At 39.7% G+C, this 18,188-nt stretch overlaps 1 protein-coding gene across 10 annotated transcripts in view; it reads left to right on the top strand.

The window, feature by feature from the left end:
* DMD (dystrophin) overlaps positions 1-18,188 on the top strand; it is a 2,144,556-nt gene extending 2,126,368 nt beyond the window's left edge. For 7 of the 10 annotated variants that reach the window (XM_047764839.1, XM_047764840.1, XM_047764836.1 and 4 more), the window contains 2 exons: positions 3,420-3,512; positions 17,768-18,188. In XM_047764839.1, the coding sequence (XP_047620795.1) occupies positions 3,420-3,512; positions 17,768-17,865 (191 nt within the window). In that variant the 3' untranslated portion in view covers positions 17,866-18,188. Of the gene's footprint in view, positions 1-3,419; positions 3,513-12,693; positions 12,726-17,767 lie in introns of all 10 variants that reach the window. The other 3 variants (XM_047764837.1, XM_047764845.1, XM_047764844.1) reach the window with 1 other exon arrangement.

The following is an 18,188-nucleotide window of genomic DNA, read 5'->3' as shown; positions in this document are numbered from 1 at the left end:
AATATTTTCCTATTGAACAAATGACAGTTTTGGGCGGTCGGGGGGAGCTTGTAGTCACCAGTATTACTGTTAGATTCAAGAACATTTTCAGGTTGCCTGTAATCTTGTAGCTCCTATCAGTGTATGATTAGATAGCCCATAAATATTGGTATCTTGTTGGTTGGATGCCCTAAAACAGAGTATATCAATCAGCTGTTACAATGTAACAAAATAATCACAAAATCCCCACATTATGTATTTTTCACTCATGCATCGTTGGTTAACTGGAGTTGTGCTGAAGCTAAATTAGACTTGACTCCAGGTTATGGGTTGGATTCAAGTCCGTTCCACATATCTCTCATCCTTTGTAGGTCACCAAGCCATCTGGACCACGTGCTTCTTAATGCACATAAGCACAGGAGGACAAGCCCAACCACCAAAGGACGTTACAAGCTTCTAGTGATGTATCTGCTAGCATTCCATTGGCCAGAGCAGGTCACACGACCATGTCCCAATTCCTCGGCCAGGAAAGCGCATTCCCCCAACACTTAGTCACTTTACTCTGTATGGACTGAACTTCTTCATGCTCTTCTTGGAGCAAGCCGATCACACTTCCCTCTCAGAGTCTCTGCATTTGCTATTCCCTCTGTCTGATGTGCTCTTCCTTCAGATATCTACATGGCTCACCCCCTTATGTTCCTAACATTTTTGCTCACCTGCCCCTTAATGAAATGAATGAGGGTTTCTAAGAGTCCCCTTTCTGAAGAGTCTTTCTCACTGCCCCTCCCTAAATCCTCTTTCCTGAGACCTCTGTGCCTCCAATAAGGATGAGTTCCATGGAGACAGGACTTTTTGGTTTATTATTAGAATCCCAGGACTAGGAACATTGCCTGGCACATAGTTGGCTTTTGATAAATATTTGAATAAATAAGTAAATCTGCTTTTAAATTCTTAGGGCTTTTTAAAAATCATTTAAAATGACTCAGTATTGAATAGGTCAATGGTGTTACTTTAATTTCAGGTGTCATTTAGCTTTTTTCACTTTCCCAGTATAATCTGACACAGAAAATATTAGCCCTTAAGCATTTTTTCATTGGTCGATACACCTCTCCTCATCTTTTTATGTGATAAGTCTGATTTCTTTTCTTAAAAGATTAGTTGAGCCCAAAAGGATTTTTACTTACTGTGAAAATCTTGTAAAAGAAGCAAACAAGATTACACTGTTTACATTCTACCTGGAGTGTAATAGGCCCTCAAAAACTCTTTGAATGGACACATTCATCACTGTCATGAAAGTTTCCATTAAAACAAAGAAGCCATGTTTATATTCGTTCTTGGACACTTACAGTTGAGACTCAAAGATGATAGTTTATGATAGTTATGACTGGTTGATATCATCAGGTTTATACTTTGTGTGATTCTTGAAGTAATTCAGGGAGAGATATGCCAGTCACTTCACTGCATTGTGCCTAAACCATAACACACTACAATTGAGTTCCTAGCACTCCGATGTGAAGTAATTAAACTGTCGGAAATATTAACGTCGTTGTTCATGAGTGTCTCTTTGGTTCTGATTTATTTTATAAGGCATACTATCACTAAAATGGACTTGCTGCCATTCAGAATGCCTCGTGCTCCCCAATTCGGCAACATTTTGCATCCGTGATGGAATAAAGAGATATAATCAACCTTGCAGCTGTCAGCATCCTCTTCATCCTGGCAGTGTTTCATTCATGCCATCCTCTTTAGATGATAGGAGTTTAAAACCACAGGCAAAAAGAAAGTAAAGATGCTGAATTTCATTTTTTCATTTCTAAAGGCATAAATATAAGTACTATATATGTGCATGTGAATGGATAGCTAGGCATTACTTTCTTTTCTACCTTATGGCCTTAATTCTTTAGCACTAATTTCCTGTCCTTAGTATTTCAAAGAAGTTTCCTATGGCATATTACCAGGAGACTCACAGAATCAGAGGGGTTTTGTCTACCTCAGGTCCTTAGCCTTCCTTTCTAATAATAGTATACAGCCTCATGTCCACCTAGGATATTATTTTGTCTAAATGTTGAACAGTGCCAAGGATTCTTTTAGCTTGTGCTTTAAGAAAGCAGGATGAAACGTTGGTAATAAATGCAGGATTATAATCATAGAAGGAAATCCAAGCGGCAGAGACCAAAGGAAATGACAAGCATATTTAAGTCATTAAATCACTGGCTCCCCAGTCATTTCTAAGTCAGATATGAACCTGAGGTTGTCTTTAAGCATGTCCATTATTGTTGATTTGCTTAAACAAGGTCTTGTTTTAAATAAAAGTGACAATGTACTTGAACAAACAGAGCTTGAAAAGAAGTTATTTTCACTGTTAGAAGATTGAATGTTATGAAAAATTAGTTTCAAAGGACCGTCAAGGTTCAAAATAATTTTGTTTGCACTTAGGAAATTTACTGCAAATGCTATTTGAGGTATATTTCTTTGACACATGAATAAAGAGTAGAGACACTCCTAGGCAACTCCTATCCTTAGAAGAACATCCATCCCTGACCTTTCCTTCTAAATCATCTTCCTCTTCTCATATAAACAAATTCTCAAAAATTCAAAAAGTTTCCCTTTGTAAGCCTCCAAAAGCACAACTATGATGAAATAACCCCATGTAAAAAAGAAGATAGGATCATAACTTCTCAGTATAGCCCATATCTACAGTCCTTAAACTATCAATATTTCATTACCTATATAGGTCACATATAACTTTCATTTCTCCGTATTACATTGGACTTTAAAGGTACTTGGGTTTTGTTTGTATTTTTGGTTAAATGTCAAAGGAAAGAGTGAGAAAAATACCTCAGTGAATCTGCTCCTTTCTTACCTTCATAAAGTGCATGCAAAATGTCACATTCTTCTTTTCTTTTGTTTTGAAGAGACACACTGCAAGTGTGTGATAATGGAGAGGATGGTCGACAGAGACCTGCACAGGGAAATCTATTCAACATTCTGTGATAACCTATATGGGAATGGATATTCAGTGTATGGCTGAATCACTGTGCTGTACAGCAGAATTTAACATAACACTATAAATCAACTGTACTTCAATAAAATTACATTTAAAAATTAAAGATCTGAAGCTCAAAAAAAAAAAAAAGACATTTCACGTTTGTTAATGGGGCACAAGAAACTTATGGCAATTTTATCGTAACTTCTAAGCAGATATACATTCTTCTTTTCCAAAGACAATGACCTAGATAAATCCCTGCATGAAAGTCTTCTTCCTTTGAAGGAATGGTTCCCTAATTATTAAGCTTGAGGGGTATTATTTTTGTTTATTTATGAACAAGTGCAAATGAATTTATAGTGGTTTTTAAATGCCATCATGAACCTTTTCTCTAGTCTCTCTCTCTTTTTTCCTTAGTTGTAATTTGCCGTTGTTTGTGTTTGCTCTCCTTAAGGCGAGGAAGATCTTCTCAGTCCTCCCCAGGACACAAGCACAGGGTTAGAGGAAGTGATGGAGCAACTCAACAACTCTTTCCCGAGCTCAAGAGGTAAGCTCCACTACCTGGAAGTCCCTTGGGCTTCCGCAAGGTAGGCCTCTCACTGCCGTACCCAGCTAATGTGTGTAGTTTCCGTGTTCACCGCAACAAATGCTGACAGAATGCCAATTGGGGATCCTTGTGAGAAGATTTTATTTTTAAATGTGAATTTCTGGTTTGGAGTACTTTGAATTCAAACCCTCATGTAATCCAGATGTTTCTGGAAATCAGGATAATCCATTTATAAAGTATGTTCCTTGCTTGGCACAATTAGTCTGAAGAGTTCATTATGAGAAGCTTTTACTTAGGAGCAATTATTAAGTGACTTTTACAGATGAGGAAATGAATGCCCTGATGGTGCCTTTGCCAGGAACATATAGCAGCTATGTGATACAGTGAGGGCCAGAATATGTACAGCAGTTTATGTAGTGTATAGCAGTGCTGGAGGCTCTGGCTCACAATCTGATGCTCTTTATGTATATTTAAAACGTGTGTCTTACCCCGTCATTTAAATGTAAGTACAATTAAATCCTTATGTACTAGTGGAATTTTTTCACTTCCATAGAACACAATCTTCACAAAGAAAGGCATTGATATTATTTAATTTAAATATTAACATATCCTAATATTATTACTATTTAACATTCATATTATTTCTCTCCGTTACTTTGACGTTGTATATTTTGCCTCTCATACCAAAAAACATTTTACCCCACCGAATTTTCCCACCAGCCAGTATGAGCTTCCGATGCCTTACTTCATCCAAGGAGGTATTTTGCTGCTGTTGTAAGTTTTTCACAGCATTTCTTTTGGTTCATTGCCCTAACATAAAACAGAGTCACTGACCCACACCCCCTTCAGTGAATGAAAAGAATGGCAGACAGCATGGGGACTAGAGTCAGTAATAGTGTATTGCAAATTTCTAAGTTGCTAAGAAAGAAAATCCTAAAGAATTCTCATCACAAGAGAATAAAAATTGTAACTTTGTATGGTGACATGGTAAACAGATCTATTGGGGTGATCATTTCACAGTGCATACAAGTGTCAAATCAGTAGGTTGTACAGCTGAAACTAATATAATGTACGTCAGTTACACATCAACAACAACAAAAAAAGAATGGCAACAGTCACCTGTGAGCAAATAGAGGGAAGCTCAGGGCTTTGTGCTAGTGATTGGCACCCCTAATGGGCACCCAGGGAGGGAAGGGCAGCAGACAATCTGGCTATTTGTTCCTCCATAAGGGCAATGAGGAGGGTGTTTTGAGTCATGTGTTTCTCCTATCTTTTTGTTCAGTGTCAGTTAACAATGGCCATTTCCCAGCTATTTGATGTATGAGTGAACGTCGTGCAGCGCACATTAAAACCAATAATGCTCTCATAGAGCGTTGCTAAGGAACCATCAGGGGAAGCTAATTTTAAATGTCTGCACCAACCGTCTTTTCACTGCTGAGCACCTCTAAGGTGTTTTTAGCAGATAAAAATCTTATGCTTTCCACCCACCTCCTTATCCCCCAACCTACCACCCTCTTCTCCATCCTGACTCTCTTAGTTGTCTCCTGTCCCGAGATGCTGTAATTCATAATGAGAAGACCGCATGCTGGCTTGACATAAATCAAACCTGTTCACATGTATCCTGCCAGCTTTTACTAGCACCTACTATGTACCAAGGGAGGTGTTAGGGATGCAAAGAAGAAATGGCAAGTTCCTGCACATCAAGGTGCTTATGGTCAGTTGGGGATGCAGCCTTCTCAAGAAGTTCCTTCCACAGCACAGTAGTATTTCTGCTGTAATGGAGAGGGAGTCTGGGAAATACCCTTCTAGATAAATAGGAAGGGACTAACCTCAAGCAGACCAAGTGTCTTTCTCAAAATTCCACAGCTACTAGTGGGCCCCATATCTCACACATGTCACTCACTGACCCCAAGCTTTCCCATGAAGGACATAGATGTGGGTCTCATCCCAGCCCCTTGACCTGAAAGCTTGTTTACCTGTTCTGTGGGAAGTCAGCAGCTGTTCTGGGCATTTCTTTCATATGCGAACAATTAGAGTACCAGAGGAACAGCTACAGCACAGCTCATGGCTCTGCTTCCCTAGCAGCAGCCTTCTTGTACCGGCTCACCCTAATTATCTTTAAGGTGAGGTCTTCGCATCCTCTCCCTGCATCCCCCTTTTAGAGTCCTTGCTAGACAGCACGTGAGTATTAAATATCAGAAATGTATCTCTTTGTGGAGTTCCCGCGGGGCACAGTGGGTTAAGGATCCAGTGCTGTCACTGCAGCAGCTCAGGGTCCTGGCCTGGGAACTTCCACATGCCATGTACACAGCCAGAAATAAAGAAATATACCTCCTCTGGTATGATATTTGGCAGTCCACATCTCTGGTGTTATATTTACTTGTAGGGTGTTAATTTACATATATGTAAACCTGGGATACTCTATTCAGGCCTCCTGGATAGTGTTTACTACATTAGTGCTTATGGAAGCATGTCATGCTCTGAGTGCTAATCTGAGTTCTCAAATAGGGGGTAAGGGGGCTTTGTCTGATATCAGTTCCATTAACCAAGTTCCTCCTTGCTCAATAGTACCCTCATGGCCTGAGAGAATTCATTCATTTTCCTGAAGAAAACACAATCAAATAAACAAAAAACACATAACAAGAAAGTAGATAAGGTGCTAGAAAACCTGGCTGGTCTTTCTGTGATGCTGTGACCTTGACAGTTTTCTCTTTTGTTGCTTCTTCCTACCAAATTATGCCTTATTATAGGCCTTTTATGATTCTGGACCCAATTCCAATGTGTGGGATTTTTTTCGCCCATCGTCAAACAATTCTCTTAAACCAGCCGGGTGTCCTACAATTCACCTCAATCCTGATGCTCTATCCAGAGACAGCATCACATCCCACAGGTAAAAGGCTCAGTCCCACAAGACCACCCCACTCCTGATGTCAGAACGCCAGTTCTAAGTCCAGGTTTTCACCTGGGCCTCAGACCCACTGGATACAGACAAGAGATTTCAATAACCCCCTCCCTGGATTCAATTAATTTGCTAGAGAGGCTCACAGAACTCAGAGATTTCACTTACTAGATCACAAGTTTATTATAAATGGATACAACCCAGGAACAGCCAGATGGAAGAGGTGCATAGGGCAAGGTCTGTGGGAAGGTCTCTGGGTTCACCACTCCCCTCACATCTCCATGTGCTCACCAACCCAGTTCTTCAAACCCTGTCCTTTTGGATTTTTATGGAAGCTTCGTTACATAGGCATGAGTGATTAAATCACTGGCCATTGGTGACTGGAGTCGAACTCCAGCCTGTCTCCCCTCCCTGGAGGTGAGGAGGGAGGAATGGAAGTTCCCACCCTCTAATCACAAGGTTGGCTCCACTGGCAACAATCCTAAGGTGCTTTCCAGTAGTCACCTTGGTAACCTAATGAAAGACACCTTGCTGCTTCTCATCACCAGAAATCCCAAGGGTTTTAGGAGCTCTGTTCCTGGAAAGGGGACAAATACTAAACAATGTAATTTCCTATTATAAATTATAGTATCGCACCTTTTTCTCCATAAATTTACATGGATAAAAAGTCTAATAAAAATCAGCTGATCATCAGTGCACTCTAAAAAGTGGAGTTGGGGGGGTGCTTTATTTCTAACTAAAAGCATTTCTTTTTAATTTTGAAAGAGTGGAGACTATATACACATATATATGGGGGATTGAGTGGGAACATATTACCACTTAGTAGGTACATTAAGTTGATATTAAGCAGACAGTCTTGAGATTCTTAACATTTTGGATTACAGACTCTCCCAAATGGAAGGGCTTTGAAAGGTCTTCGTAGCATATTTGACATTCAAAACAGTGGCTTTCGATCTTTTCTGACTGTTATCCAAAAGAAGAGAAACATTTTATATCTCAGACTGGGGTGAAGTTATAAAACAAATTATTTGTGTGTGTATGTATACACATATGTATGTACCCACCATATATACACCACACATATATGTATATAGTCACATATACAAATATAAGAGACCAAAGTTTCATGAAACAGTACTTTCTATATTATATATAATTCACATTGTTTCTGTTTTATTTATTTAAAAATAAAATGCTGGTTGCGGTCTACTATATTGATTTTCTGATCCAGCAATTTAAAAATACTGATCTAACTGATCTCAGTTTTCCTTGCCCAAGTGAATATATATTTTTAATTTTTTTTTTTTTTGTGCTTTTTAGGGCCGAATGGAGGTTTGGCCTATGGAAGTTTCCAGGCTAGGGGTCCAATCGGAGCTACAGCTGCCGGCCTACACCACAGCCACAGCAACACAGGGTCCAAGCCGCATCTGCAACCTATACCACAGCTCACGGCAATGCCAGATCCTTAACCCACTGGACAAAGTTAGGGATTGAACCCGCAACCTGGTTCCTGGTCGGATTCGTTTCTGCTGCACCACGATGGGAACTCCATATATATTTTTTTTTAATTACATTTTAAAAGTTTTACCATGGAAGTTTCTGCTAAGACCTTGCTAACATCTTAGAAAACACTGTATTTTTAGTCTAAGTCTGCCATCCATGTTCCCATTGTTGTGTTACAAAAAATGAAGTTCATGGTTGCCACAGCTGTTTCAGACAGCTGTTTGAATAACTTAAAGCAGAGGTCAGAGCCAGAAGTCTGACATTTAGTGGAAATGTGCTATTAAATACCACCTCATGGTTTACTTAACCCTGCTTGATAATTGCACACAGAGGAAAAGGCTTTAATATCACGGTTTTTTCATAAATATAAAGCGCAAAGATGGGGGAGTTATCGTGTACTTTAAACGACAACTTTTTTGTTATCCTTTCCCACAGTTTTGACTTATAGCTCCGGTTCTCAGATATCAGCTAATCTTCATCTTTCATTTCCACTCAAAGTATCTGGATGCCCAAAGAAGTGAAGAGCCCTGTTCATGGCTCTTCAGCAAGTTTAATTAGGCTCCAGGTCTGATCTTGATGGCTTTGTTTCAGTGTTGTACAAATTAATAAAGGGGGCTGCATGCTTTTCCGCTTAGTGATATACTGATAAGCAGCACTATCCCGCATCATAGCCACTATAAGCCACAGGAGTTCCAGTTGTGAATGTGTGCATGTTTAGCTTTGCGATCATATCTTTCCTGATGAATGTCTAGGTCTAGTTAGTTATTCACAACCACTTAAGAAGTTTGAGTGCCTCGGTGTATATTAAACACAGAATGTTAGCCAGTTTCTATCCAACCTGTTTATTTAATCTATCCCTCTGTCTATAAAAAGAAGTAGAAGTTGAATTCCACTGTAATAAAAATCATTACCTACCATTAGACACTTTCTAAATTCCCCTAGCATTCTATAGGAATACTACTACATGGGTAGAATAAACAATAAACAGTATTTTCAAATAAATTCCTTGGGAGTTCCCTTGTGGCACAGCGGGTTAAGTATCTGGCACTGTCACTGCAGGAACCCGTGTTGCTGCTATGGTACAGGTTCGCTCCCTGGCTGGGAAATTTCCACATGCCGGGGGTGCAGCCAAATAAAATAAAATATACCCTTTAAGTGATTTGTCCACACGTCTCTGATCATTCAGCAGTGTAACAAAGGTTTTTTTAGATGCAGATGCATTCATGAAAAAAATGCTTCCCTAGTCAGGGGTAGGGTATTGGCCTCTGTAAAAATGAGGTGCCACTGTATATAGATTAATGATAGGATCCCAGATAAGTTCTTAGTGCAGTAAGAACTCAAGAAGCAGTTAGCACTGTTAGGCAGGTATTTCTGCTACCTGTATAATCTCTTACCTGCTGACCTGTGCCACATTATTTTTATCACCAGCAGCCCATGCCATCCTCTCCCTCTCATTCTACCCCCTCCTAAATAAGCCCACATATATTCTGTTAAATGCCTCTAAATTAGCAACCCAGCAGCTTCGCAAAACCTACCATCTTCTAAAATTCAAACCTTGTCTGTGGTTCTTTTATGGAAGAGCAACATTAACAACAAAGGCAGGGGGGAGCATCCTGTGCCCCCTTGCAGGTACCCTTCTCTTTCCTCTCAGCTTCCATAAACAATTTTTGCTGTTGTTCCTTTATACCAGCAGCCAACACACTGCAGTCCATGGACCAAAGAGCCCGCTACCTCTCTTTATAAATAAAAATTTTTCGTAACACAACCACACCCATTTATTTACATACTGTCTCAGGTTGCTTTCTCAATGCAAGGGCAGAGTTGAATAGTTAACTGTGAGACTTGCAAAGCCTAAAATATTTACTTTCTGGCCCTTTACAGAGAAAGTATGCTAAGGCCTGTTCTACATTATGAAACTGTTGTCCATTCTAACTCATTACCTATATACAGCTACACATTTTGGTGATCAACTTTCAGTTCAACAAAAGTGTGCTTTTGAATTGATGTATGCATTTATATCTGTGTTCACCAAAGGTCCTGCATGTTTCAATCAAGTATAGCCATTTGAATCTTCATTTGTAATGAAACAGAAATCCTAAAAAGGGACTCATTCTTCCTTAACTTTTTAACACAGTCAGTGAACTGAGATAAAGAAACTAATCAAAATACCTAGAAATAGTAAGGTCCTGTGGTTCCAATTCTGAATAAAGAATTACAAACAATCCTCTCAAGTGTGTGCTGCCCGAGGAAATGAAACTTCTCCAGACCTGACTGTCCAAACCCTTTATTTAGACTCAGGACCTCGCCGCACACTTCCTTTTTTCTCTTGATTCATTTCCTGACACTGCATACCACACTGCCAGATGGACCCCTCACTGAAGGTCTAAGGACTCATTTCCAAAGAATGCATTTTTCAAAATAAAACTTTAATCTGATACTTCATTGGTAAAGAATTTTCTGATGGTGTAACCAGTGAACAGCTTCCATTTTGTCAGTGTAGAAACTTCCTAATACAAGGAGAAAACAAGTGTAAAGCAGACGTCCCTTTGTACTAATGCTAATGAGTACACTGGAACCCAAGTGACAAGGGAGGGTTTTGAAAGAGGTCAGGGTTCACATAGTTCTGAGAGGTCCATTTTACATAAAACATGGTGTCTGAAGAAGTACCTGAAACAAAACCTAAGTCATTTGCTGCATCTTCAGCAGTGGCCTGTTGATACTGAGCTCTGAATGAGGCTTGGTGTAGAATTAAGAGATATACGTAACCTTTATCATCCTAGGAACCATAGTTAAATTCTGCAACTAAATCATATTGCTTTCTGACAACACTCTCCTTCCTAAAGCAAGTTTTAAAAATAGACCAAAGTTACAAGTCAAAACAAGTTGCCAGCCCTTGGCATCCAAGCTAAAGAGTAGGAGGCAAGGCCAAGATGACTAAAACACCAAAGGACTCTTGACCATGAACCTAGTAGCTACCTTATTCACTTCAGCCAGCATTTAGCAAACACCCATAGTGCTGAGGTATAGTACAGGTGGGCATCGGGGATAGAGATGTAGGGTAAGCAACATGTGGGCCCTACCTTCAAGGAGCTCGTAGTCTTAAAGGGGAAGGGAATCAGTTCTACTCCCAGACAGTGTAACCATGAAATAAAGGATTTTTTTTTTTAAAGTTTGCTCAGGGAGTCAAAAAGAATGGATGAATGATTCACACTGGGATTCGTTTGAGCCATCAAGGATGAAATGATGTTCTCTCCCCTTCCCTTTTCCCCATCGTCTGGCATGGGCCTACCACTAGGAACAATACCCCTTTTTCTCTTTTTTTCCTGGTTTGAGCAACTTCACGAATACCTCAGCCATGCTTAGGACATCATCAAGCATATAGCTTCTGTATTTCCAAGAACTCTCTGATTCAGGAAAATTCACAAAGAAGGAAATGGCAGGAAGAGAGTCATACCTCGAAAACCTGTAAATGTACACTCTAAGTTTTCAACACTGAACTTGAGTTTTGAAAGGTTTCTTTTGGATTAGTAGCTCCATACCTCTTCATTCTGGGCTAGTGGTTCTCAAATTGTTTCAGGGGATTATAAGTCTTCTTGGAACCCCTGAGCATGGGGGGTCAGGGGTAAAGGGAGATGGTGTACAGGGTCTCTCACAGCTCTGCTTTTATCTGCTCTAAATACTGGGATTCATATCAGGTTGTTTTAGGAAGTGTCCCATTGCTAATGCCAAAGTTTGAAAACCAGTGTCTCACTTTGGAGAGCCTGGAGATAAAAAGGAAATTATGTGTCCAGGATATGCTAGGTGTGTGGTCAGCGGTCCCTTATTTCCTGTCCAGTTACAAATATTAGCATAGAAAAACCTTCTTACCTGAACTTACTTTTCAAAAATAAATAAATGCATACAGATGTAGGATTCTATAAAATAAACAAGGCCAGTGAGTGGGCCTTTGGCCACTGACTCTCAAGGCTCCTGGTAGCAGTTGAATCATGAGGCAGAAGTTGAAGGCTCATTTTTGTATCTGGCTCCATGGCTCGCCCATAAGTGGGACTTATCTCCTTCCTGCTTTGTTTCAATTTTCTCTAGGGCCCCCATTCCCATCATGGGCATGCTCAGCATCTATAAGATAGAACAAGTTCATCCAAGAAGATGGAGTCTAGCCTTTATACAGGGAGTTCCCTGGTAGTCTAGAGGTTAGGACTCAGCACTTTCATGGCTGAGACCCAGGTTCAATCCCTGGTCTGGGAACTGAGATCCCACATCACCACTGCACACTGTGGCCAAAGGGTGAAAAAAAGCCTCTATGTAATGTTCTGCCTTACATTTGGGGTGCAGACTTTTGGCTCCCAAAGCCAGCTAGCTACTATTCATGTTTTGGCATGCTGATCAGCAAGTGGACAATAAAGAGATTCTGAGGTATTTGGACAGTAAGCTTGAAAGTCTACAATTGCCCTTGAAACCAATGCTTGATTTGTCAGATTTCTATGCTGTACCAGCTTTCATTCAGTTGAACACGTGAGCTCTATGGATTCTATAAGTGACGTCTCCTGGATGATGTTATCTGTTCACACCAATTTTAAGTGTATGTAAAGGTGATTTGACTGGATGTGTCTTTGGGGTTTTTTGTTTCTGTTTTTATTTTTTTTTTCAGAAGGGGATAAATGAATTGTCATCTCAACATTTGTTTGGTAAAAGAAGCAAATTGGTATGAAACTGTATATTTATGCATGTTTTTTTTTTCCTTTCTGATATCTCTGCCTCTTCCTCTCTCTATTATTAAAGGAAGAAATACCCCTGGGAAGCCAGTGAGAGAGGTTAGTGAGATTCAGGCTCACAGCCATGGCTTCTGTCTGTCTCATCCTGCTTTCTGTGTTTGGCGTTTGTGTAAGACTTGTGTGCGTGCACGCGCATGTATGTATTACACGTGTCATCATCTAAGGATGGTAGTCACCTCTCCACTTGCAGCTCATGAGGAACATTCCTCAAATGTTCATTGCCATTGTCATCACCATGACAACAGGACCAGGGGTTGGGGGAACAGGAACCTCTTTAAAATGGCAACTCTTTGTAGTCCCTAGATTGGCATCCTACAGTTCATCATCTGTTGCCATGTGCAACACATACACAATCTTCAAATTAAATTTAGCCTTGAACCTAACTGATGAGTCATAACGCTTCCTTCTACTCCCAGGACTCTAGCATTTTCTTCCAGTGCCCTTGGTTTTTATTCTTCTGGGATGATTTCATTTTTTTTTCTTTTTTCTGGTTCCTACACTCTTTCTTTCCCACTTCAGCTAACATTTTTTGAGCCCTTACTGTGTGCCAAGGACTTTCTAAACACTTTTCATCCTTTTCATTATTATAATCTTCAGGACAAGCCTATATGAGGTAGGTACTCTTTTAACCCCATTTTATAGATGAGGAAACTGAGTCAATGAAAGGGTAAGCAGTGTATGCAAGGTGATAGAGCCAGGATTTGAACCCAAGCAGTCTGGGTTCAGACCCACACTCTTAACTCTTACACTTCACTGCAACTTAGAAAATGTTTTCTGAAAAGCATATGTCATCTCAACTTGTCCTTTAAAGGGTGCTTTTTTTAAAATTGGCATTTGGGGCCAGATAGAATAATAACCAATTAGGGGGTTAAAAACTGAAGGTTAGTCTTGAGGGATTTTTTTAAATGCCTTTTATGGATAGGGTACAGCATTATCACTGAATGTGGTTCAGGATTTTACAGTGAAAAGCTGGTTCACACTTTGTCTAAATATTGAATTACCTAAAGAAATGACATTGGATGATAAAGTATTGAATGACAGCCCAAGTAAAATAAGATTGTCCTTACTAAGAGTTTAGTGTGAGGGACGTAAGAAGGAAAACTCTCCCATGGATGGAAATAGCGTTTACTATTGTGGGAGAAAGGTGGACAGGTAGAGTGTCCTTATATGAGAATGTTCTGGATCTTTAGGGACAGGATGGACAGGTGGAACCACTGATTCATTTAAACATAAGTAATCATACTGGAAATGCTGCCAACGCCATGCCATGCAAGTCTAATGAATTAAATGACCCTTCATTGTGTTGACACCAGCGCTCCCTTCCAAGGCTTATGGGGTCTGAGGGAGGGAGTGGGGGGTGGGCTGGGAGGAGGAACAGGAAACCTGAATTGGTGAAGCTCAATATTGAATGCTCCAGACGGTTTGCCTTCTTATGTGAGACTTCTTGGGTTCATTCTGATGGTAAGTGCCCTTAAAATTCACTTTAACTTGTGGTAAAAAGTTGCACCATGTTCTTAACCACCATGAACATGTTTCTTTCATTAATGAATTTTAGAAAAGGCCAGCACATAAAATTGAAGTTACCTAAGTATTTGTAAAGTTTACTATGTGAGGTGTGTTGTAGTCCAGTAAGTTTCCAAAAAGCCATAAAATCAAAACAAAGTGATTTTTCTTTTCTTTTTTAGGGTCTCACCTGCAGCAGATGGAAGTTTCCAGGCCAGTGGTTGAATCAGAGCTGCATCTGCAACCTGTGCCACAGTCACGGCAGTGCCGGATCCTTAACCCACTGAGTGAGGCCAGGGATGGAACCCACATCCTCACAGAGACAATGTGGGTCCTTAACCCGATGAGCTACAATGGGAACTCCAAAGTGATTATTTTAATGCTACAAAAATACAGGAGAATGGCTGTTTTTTTCAAAGATTACAGAGACGATGAGCAAATTTCACTGCAATATTCTGGCTTTATTTTGGCCAGTTGAATACTAACCATTTATTTGGGAATGGTATTATTAAAAAACGGAGTGCCAGATTGCTACTGAGGTCTTGGATCTCTGCCAGAAAGTCTCGATTCCAATCACTGCAGCAAACAGTCCCCTGACACAGAGGTGGCGTGTGAGACTCCATGTGTCGCAGTTAGTGCCAACTTGGAAAAACAGACAACTACCCTAATGTTAAATGCATGGTACCTTTCTCTTCAACAAGCCTTGCTTAAAGAATGGATTAAAGGAATACTTTCTATAGACTTATTTTTATGTCAACCTGTACCTGAAGCTAATCACAGATGCTTGAATCCTGCCCATTTTCCAGGGCCTCATGCTCATACTACGAGATTTTCATTTTGACTTGAGAAAAGTCTGTCAGGTAAAATTAATGATCTCACTAATGTTCAGCCTTACACACATGGATAAGAGATCCAGAAGACAAATCTATTTTCTGTGTCCCTATCATAGCACGGTTTTATGCCTTCAGCGGGTTGAACTATGTGATTCTTTGGGGCAGTATTGTCAAAGAGATAGAATTTTTTTTTCTTGCTCTAAGGAAAACCTCCATGAAAAACACTGGAATCATTATTCTAGTGAAGCAGATATTTGTAAACAAAGTAATGGAAGGTCTAATATAGAAAGGGTGAGGTGAGTCAGAACATTCATTTTTCTAGCATAAGCTGCGAGGTCAGGTTAAAGGCCACCTAACATTTTGTGGGCATGTGTGTGGTATATTAAGACTCACAAATCTCTGTTTGACCTGGTTACTTTTTCAATAGCAGACACCCCTAGAACGTATGCCTCTTAAGAGACTCAAGGTTTTTCCTGCCAGTCAGTAACTGAACACCATTTTGAGGAGTCAGAGTACCACTTGGCTATATAACCTATAAATGCATTTACATGTCTTTATCCTTTGAACTGCAGTCTATCTCCTAGCACACAGACTAAAATAGGCACTTTTTGATGATTCTCAATAAGCTGATGAGAAAAAATGATGTCTTTCCTGTTTTACATTTTATAATACATTGTCTAGCTACCAGGTGGACTATACTATAAGCAGATGTGAGTAATGAGAAGTAGTCAGAATTATATTTAGGTTTCAGGTTCTAAGAGCCTTGGGTTTTGTTTTTATTGGTTGCATTCATCACTGTTTAGATTGCATGTAGGAGTTCCCATCGTGGCTCAGCAGTTAACGAACCCAACTAGGATCCATGAGGTTGTAGGTTCAATCCCAGGCCTCGCTCAGTGGGTTAAGGATCCGTCATTGCCATGAGCTGTGGTGTGGGTCGCAGACGCGGCTCAGATCCCACGTTGCTGTGGCTCTGGGGTAGGCCGGCGGCTATAGCTCCGATTCGACCCCTAGCCTGGGAAGCTCCATATGCCACGGGAGAGGCCCTAGAAAAGGCAAAAAAAAAAAAATCACAAGTAAATTAAAATTTGCAGTTAGTCTATTTTCAATTAAACATGAATAACTGTGCAGACTTCCCAGGGTTGCTGAGCAGTCAAAAATAGATATGAGGGAAGCCCCGTAACCTGGTGGCACCACTTACAGGTCTGTGCTCTGAGGAGCACAGGGCCTAGCATGTCCTCCTGTGGTTGCTATGGTTTAGAAAAGTCAAAGATAATTTTTTTTCTTCATGGAGTGGAGGCCAGGCTATTGGCTCACTCTGGAATGAATCGTACATGTGCTTTAAGTTTTTATATTTGCAGTCTCAACCAAAATCCAGAGTGATTTTTTAAAAGCGTAATTAGTCCTCACTGAAACTCTCTGCACTAATAAAGCTCAAAGAGATTTACCAACTTGGTCACCTTAATATAAGTGGCTGAATGGCATTAAACCTTTAATAAGTCTTGACTTGATCTGGTGCCATCACTGCTTAAGTGCCTGCCTATGAATCCTCTTCAGATCCTCTCATATATTTAAAAACGATATGTCTCCTGAAATAAATATTAGACTAGAATACCTGCCCTAGTCTATCTTTAATTTTTATAGGGATTTTAACAATTATTATGGGAGTCTGTAAAGTTGATACATGGCAAGGTACTAATAGCCTAGTAAAGCATTTTTAGTTTCAAAGGCAGCACTTGAATAGTAGAATGATTTACTAATGTCTATGAATTAAAATTAGCCATATAAAAATATGGGACATATATGAAAAGGCAAATCATAAAGTATGTCTCCAGTTATCTTACTCTAGACGTGAATTTTGTCACAGAGTACCCGAGGACGTTGTGCTGCTTTTATGCTCCATGCTGGGGGATTAATGCTGGTCATGTCACACTATTAAAAGACTATTCTGTTAACCCTCATTTAGGAGGAGATCAAAAATGAATTCACAGGATACTGAACCCATGCTATACATGTGGGTCATATTATAATTAGTATAAATTCGCTCTAAAGTAATTTGGAGTGAAAAGTGATGTTTATCCTGAAGCTTCCTAATTCAAATGTTAATGGTATATATATATATATATATATATATAAATTCAAGAGGTTATTTTTCAACCCATGTAAAATCAGAGAGAAACAGTCATCTACACCATAGCCTTAGACGTGATCCGATAGCTTGTAACAGCCTTGAAATGAAGATTTCATGTCGTGGTGATGGTGGAGACGGTAATGGTGATAGCAAAAGGGTGGCGCTGGTGGGAGTGGTTGTAGTTGTGGTAGTTGTTTGATAGTAAAAAAAAAAAAAAATTATAGTACAAGCACATAGTAAATAATCTCCCACAACCATGTGGAAAAGATACATCCCATCGTGAATTATTCCTGTTATGACAGGAATCTTGTGCTTCTCCATGGAATTCTTTTGATATCTATTTACATTGGGAAGATGAGTGCAGTCTTTGACTTTTTTGTCATTTACATGACACTAGTAGCCTGATCTGATATGAGGCTGATACTAACAGTGTGGAATGGCTTCATTAACAAAGCTGTGCTTCTTTCTGGAAACTGGTGGAAAATCAAACCCTGTTGCATATACCCTCAATGCAGCTTCTGTGTTGTCTTCACCTAGAAACGGGGAGGATTTCCCAAGTGGCAAAGGTGACAATATCTGCACCTCGTATAAAGTCTGTCTTTCTCTTTGTTTTCCAGGACACAATGTAGGAAGCCTTTTCCACTTGGCAGATGATTTGGGCAGAGCGATGGAGTCCTTAGTTTCAGTCATGACAGATGAAGAAGGGGCAGAATAAATGTTTTACAACTCCTGATTCCCGCATGGTTTTTATAATATTCATACAACAAAGAGGATTAGACAGTAAGAGTTTACAAGAAAAAAAATCTATATTTTTGTGAAGGGTAGTGGTACTATACTGTAGATTTCAGTAGTTTCTAAGTCTGTTATTGTTTTGTTAACAATGGCAGGTTTTACACGTCTATGCAATTGTACAAAAAAGTTATAAGAAAACTACATGTAAAATCTTGATAGCTAAATAACTTGCCATTTCTTTATATGGAACGCATTTTGGGTTGTTTAAAAATTTATAACAGTTATAAAGAAAGATTGTAAACTAAA

The sequence above is a fragment of the Phacochoerus africanus genome, chromosome X (assembly GCF_016906955.1).
Source record: "Phacochoerus africanus isolate WHEZ1 chromosome X, ROS_Pafr_v1, whole genome shotgun sequence".
Lineage (NCBI taxonomy): Eukaryota > Metazoa > Chordata > Mammalia > Artiodactyla > Suidae > Phacochoerus > Phacochoerus africanus.
Note: the sequence above shows the minus strand (reverse complement) of the source record. Positions and strands in the feature narration are given on the sequence as shown.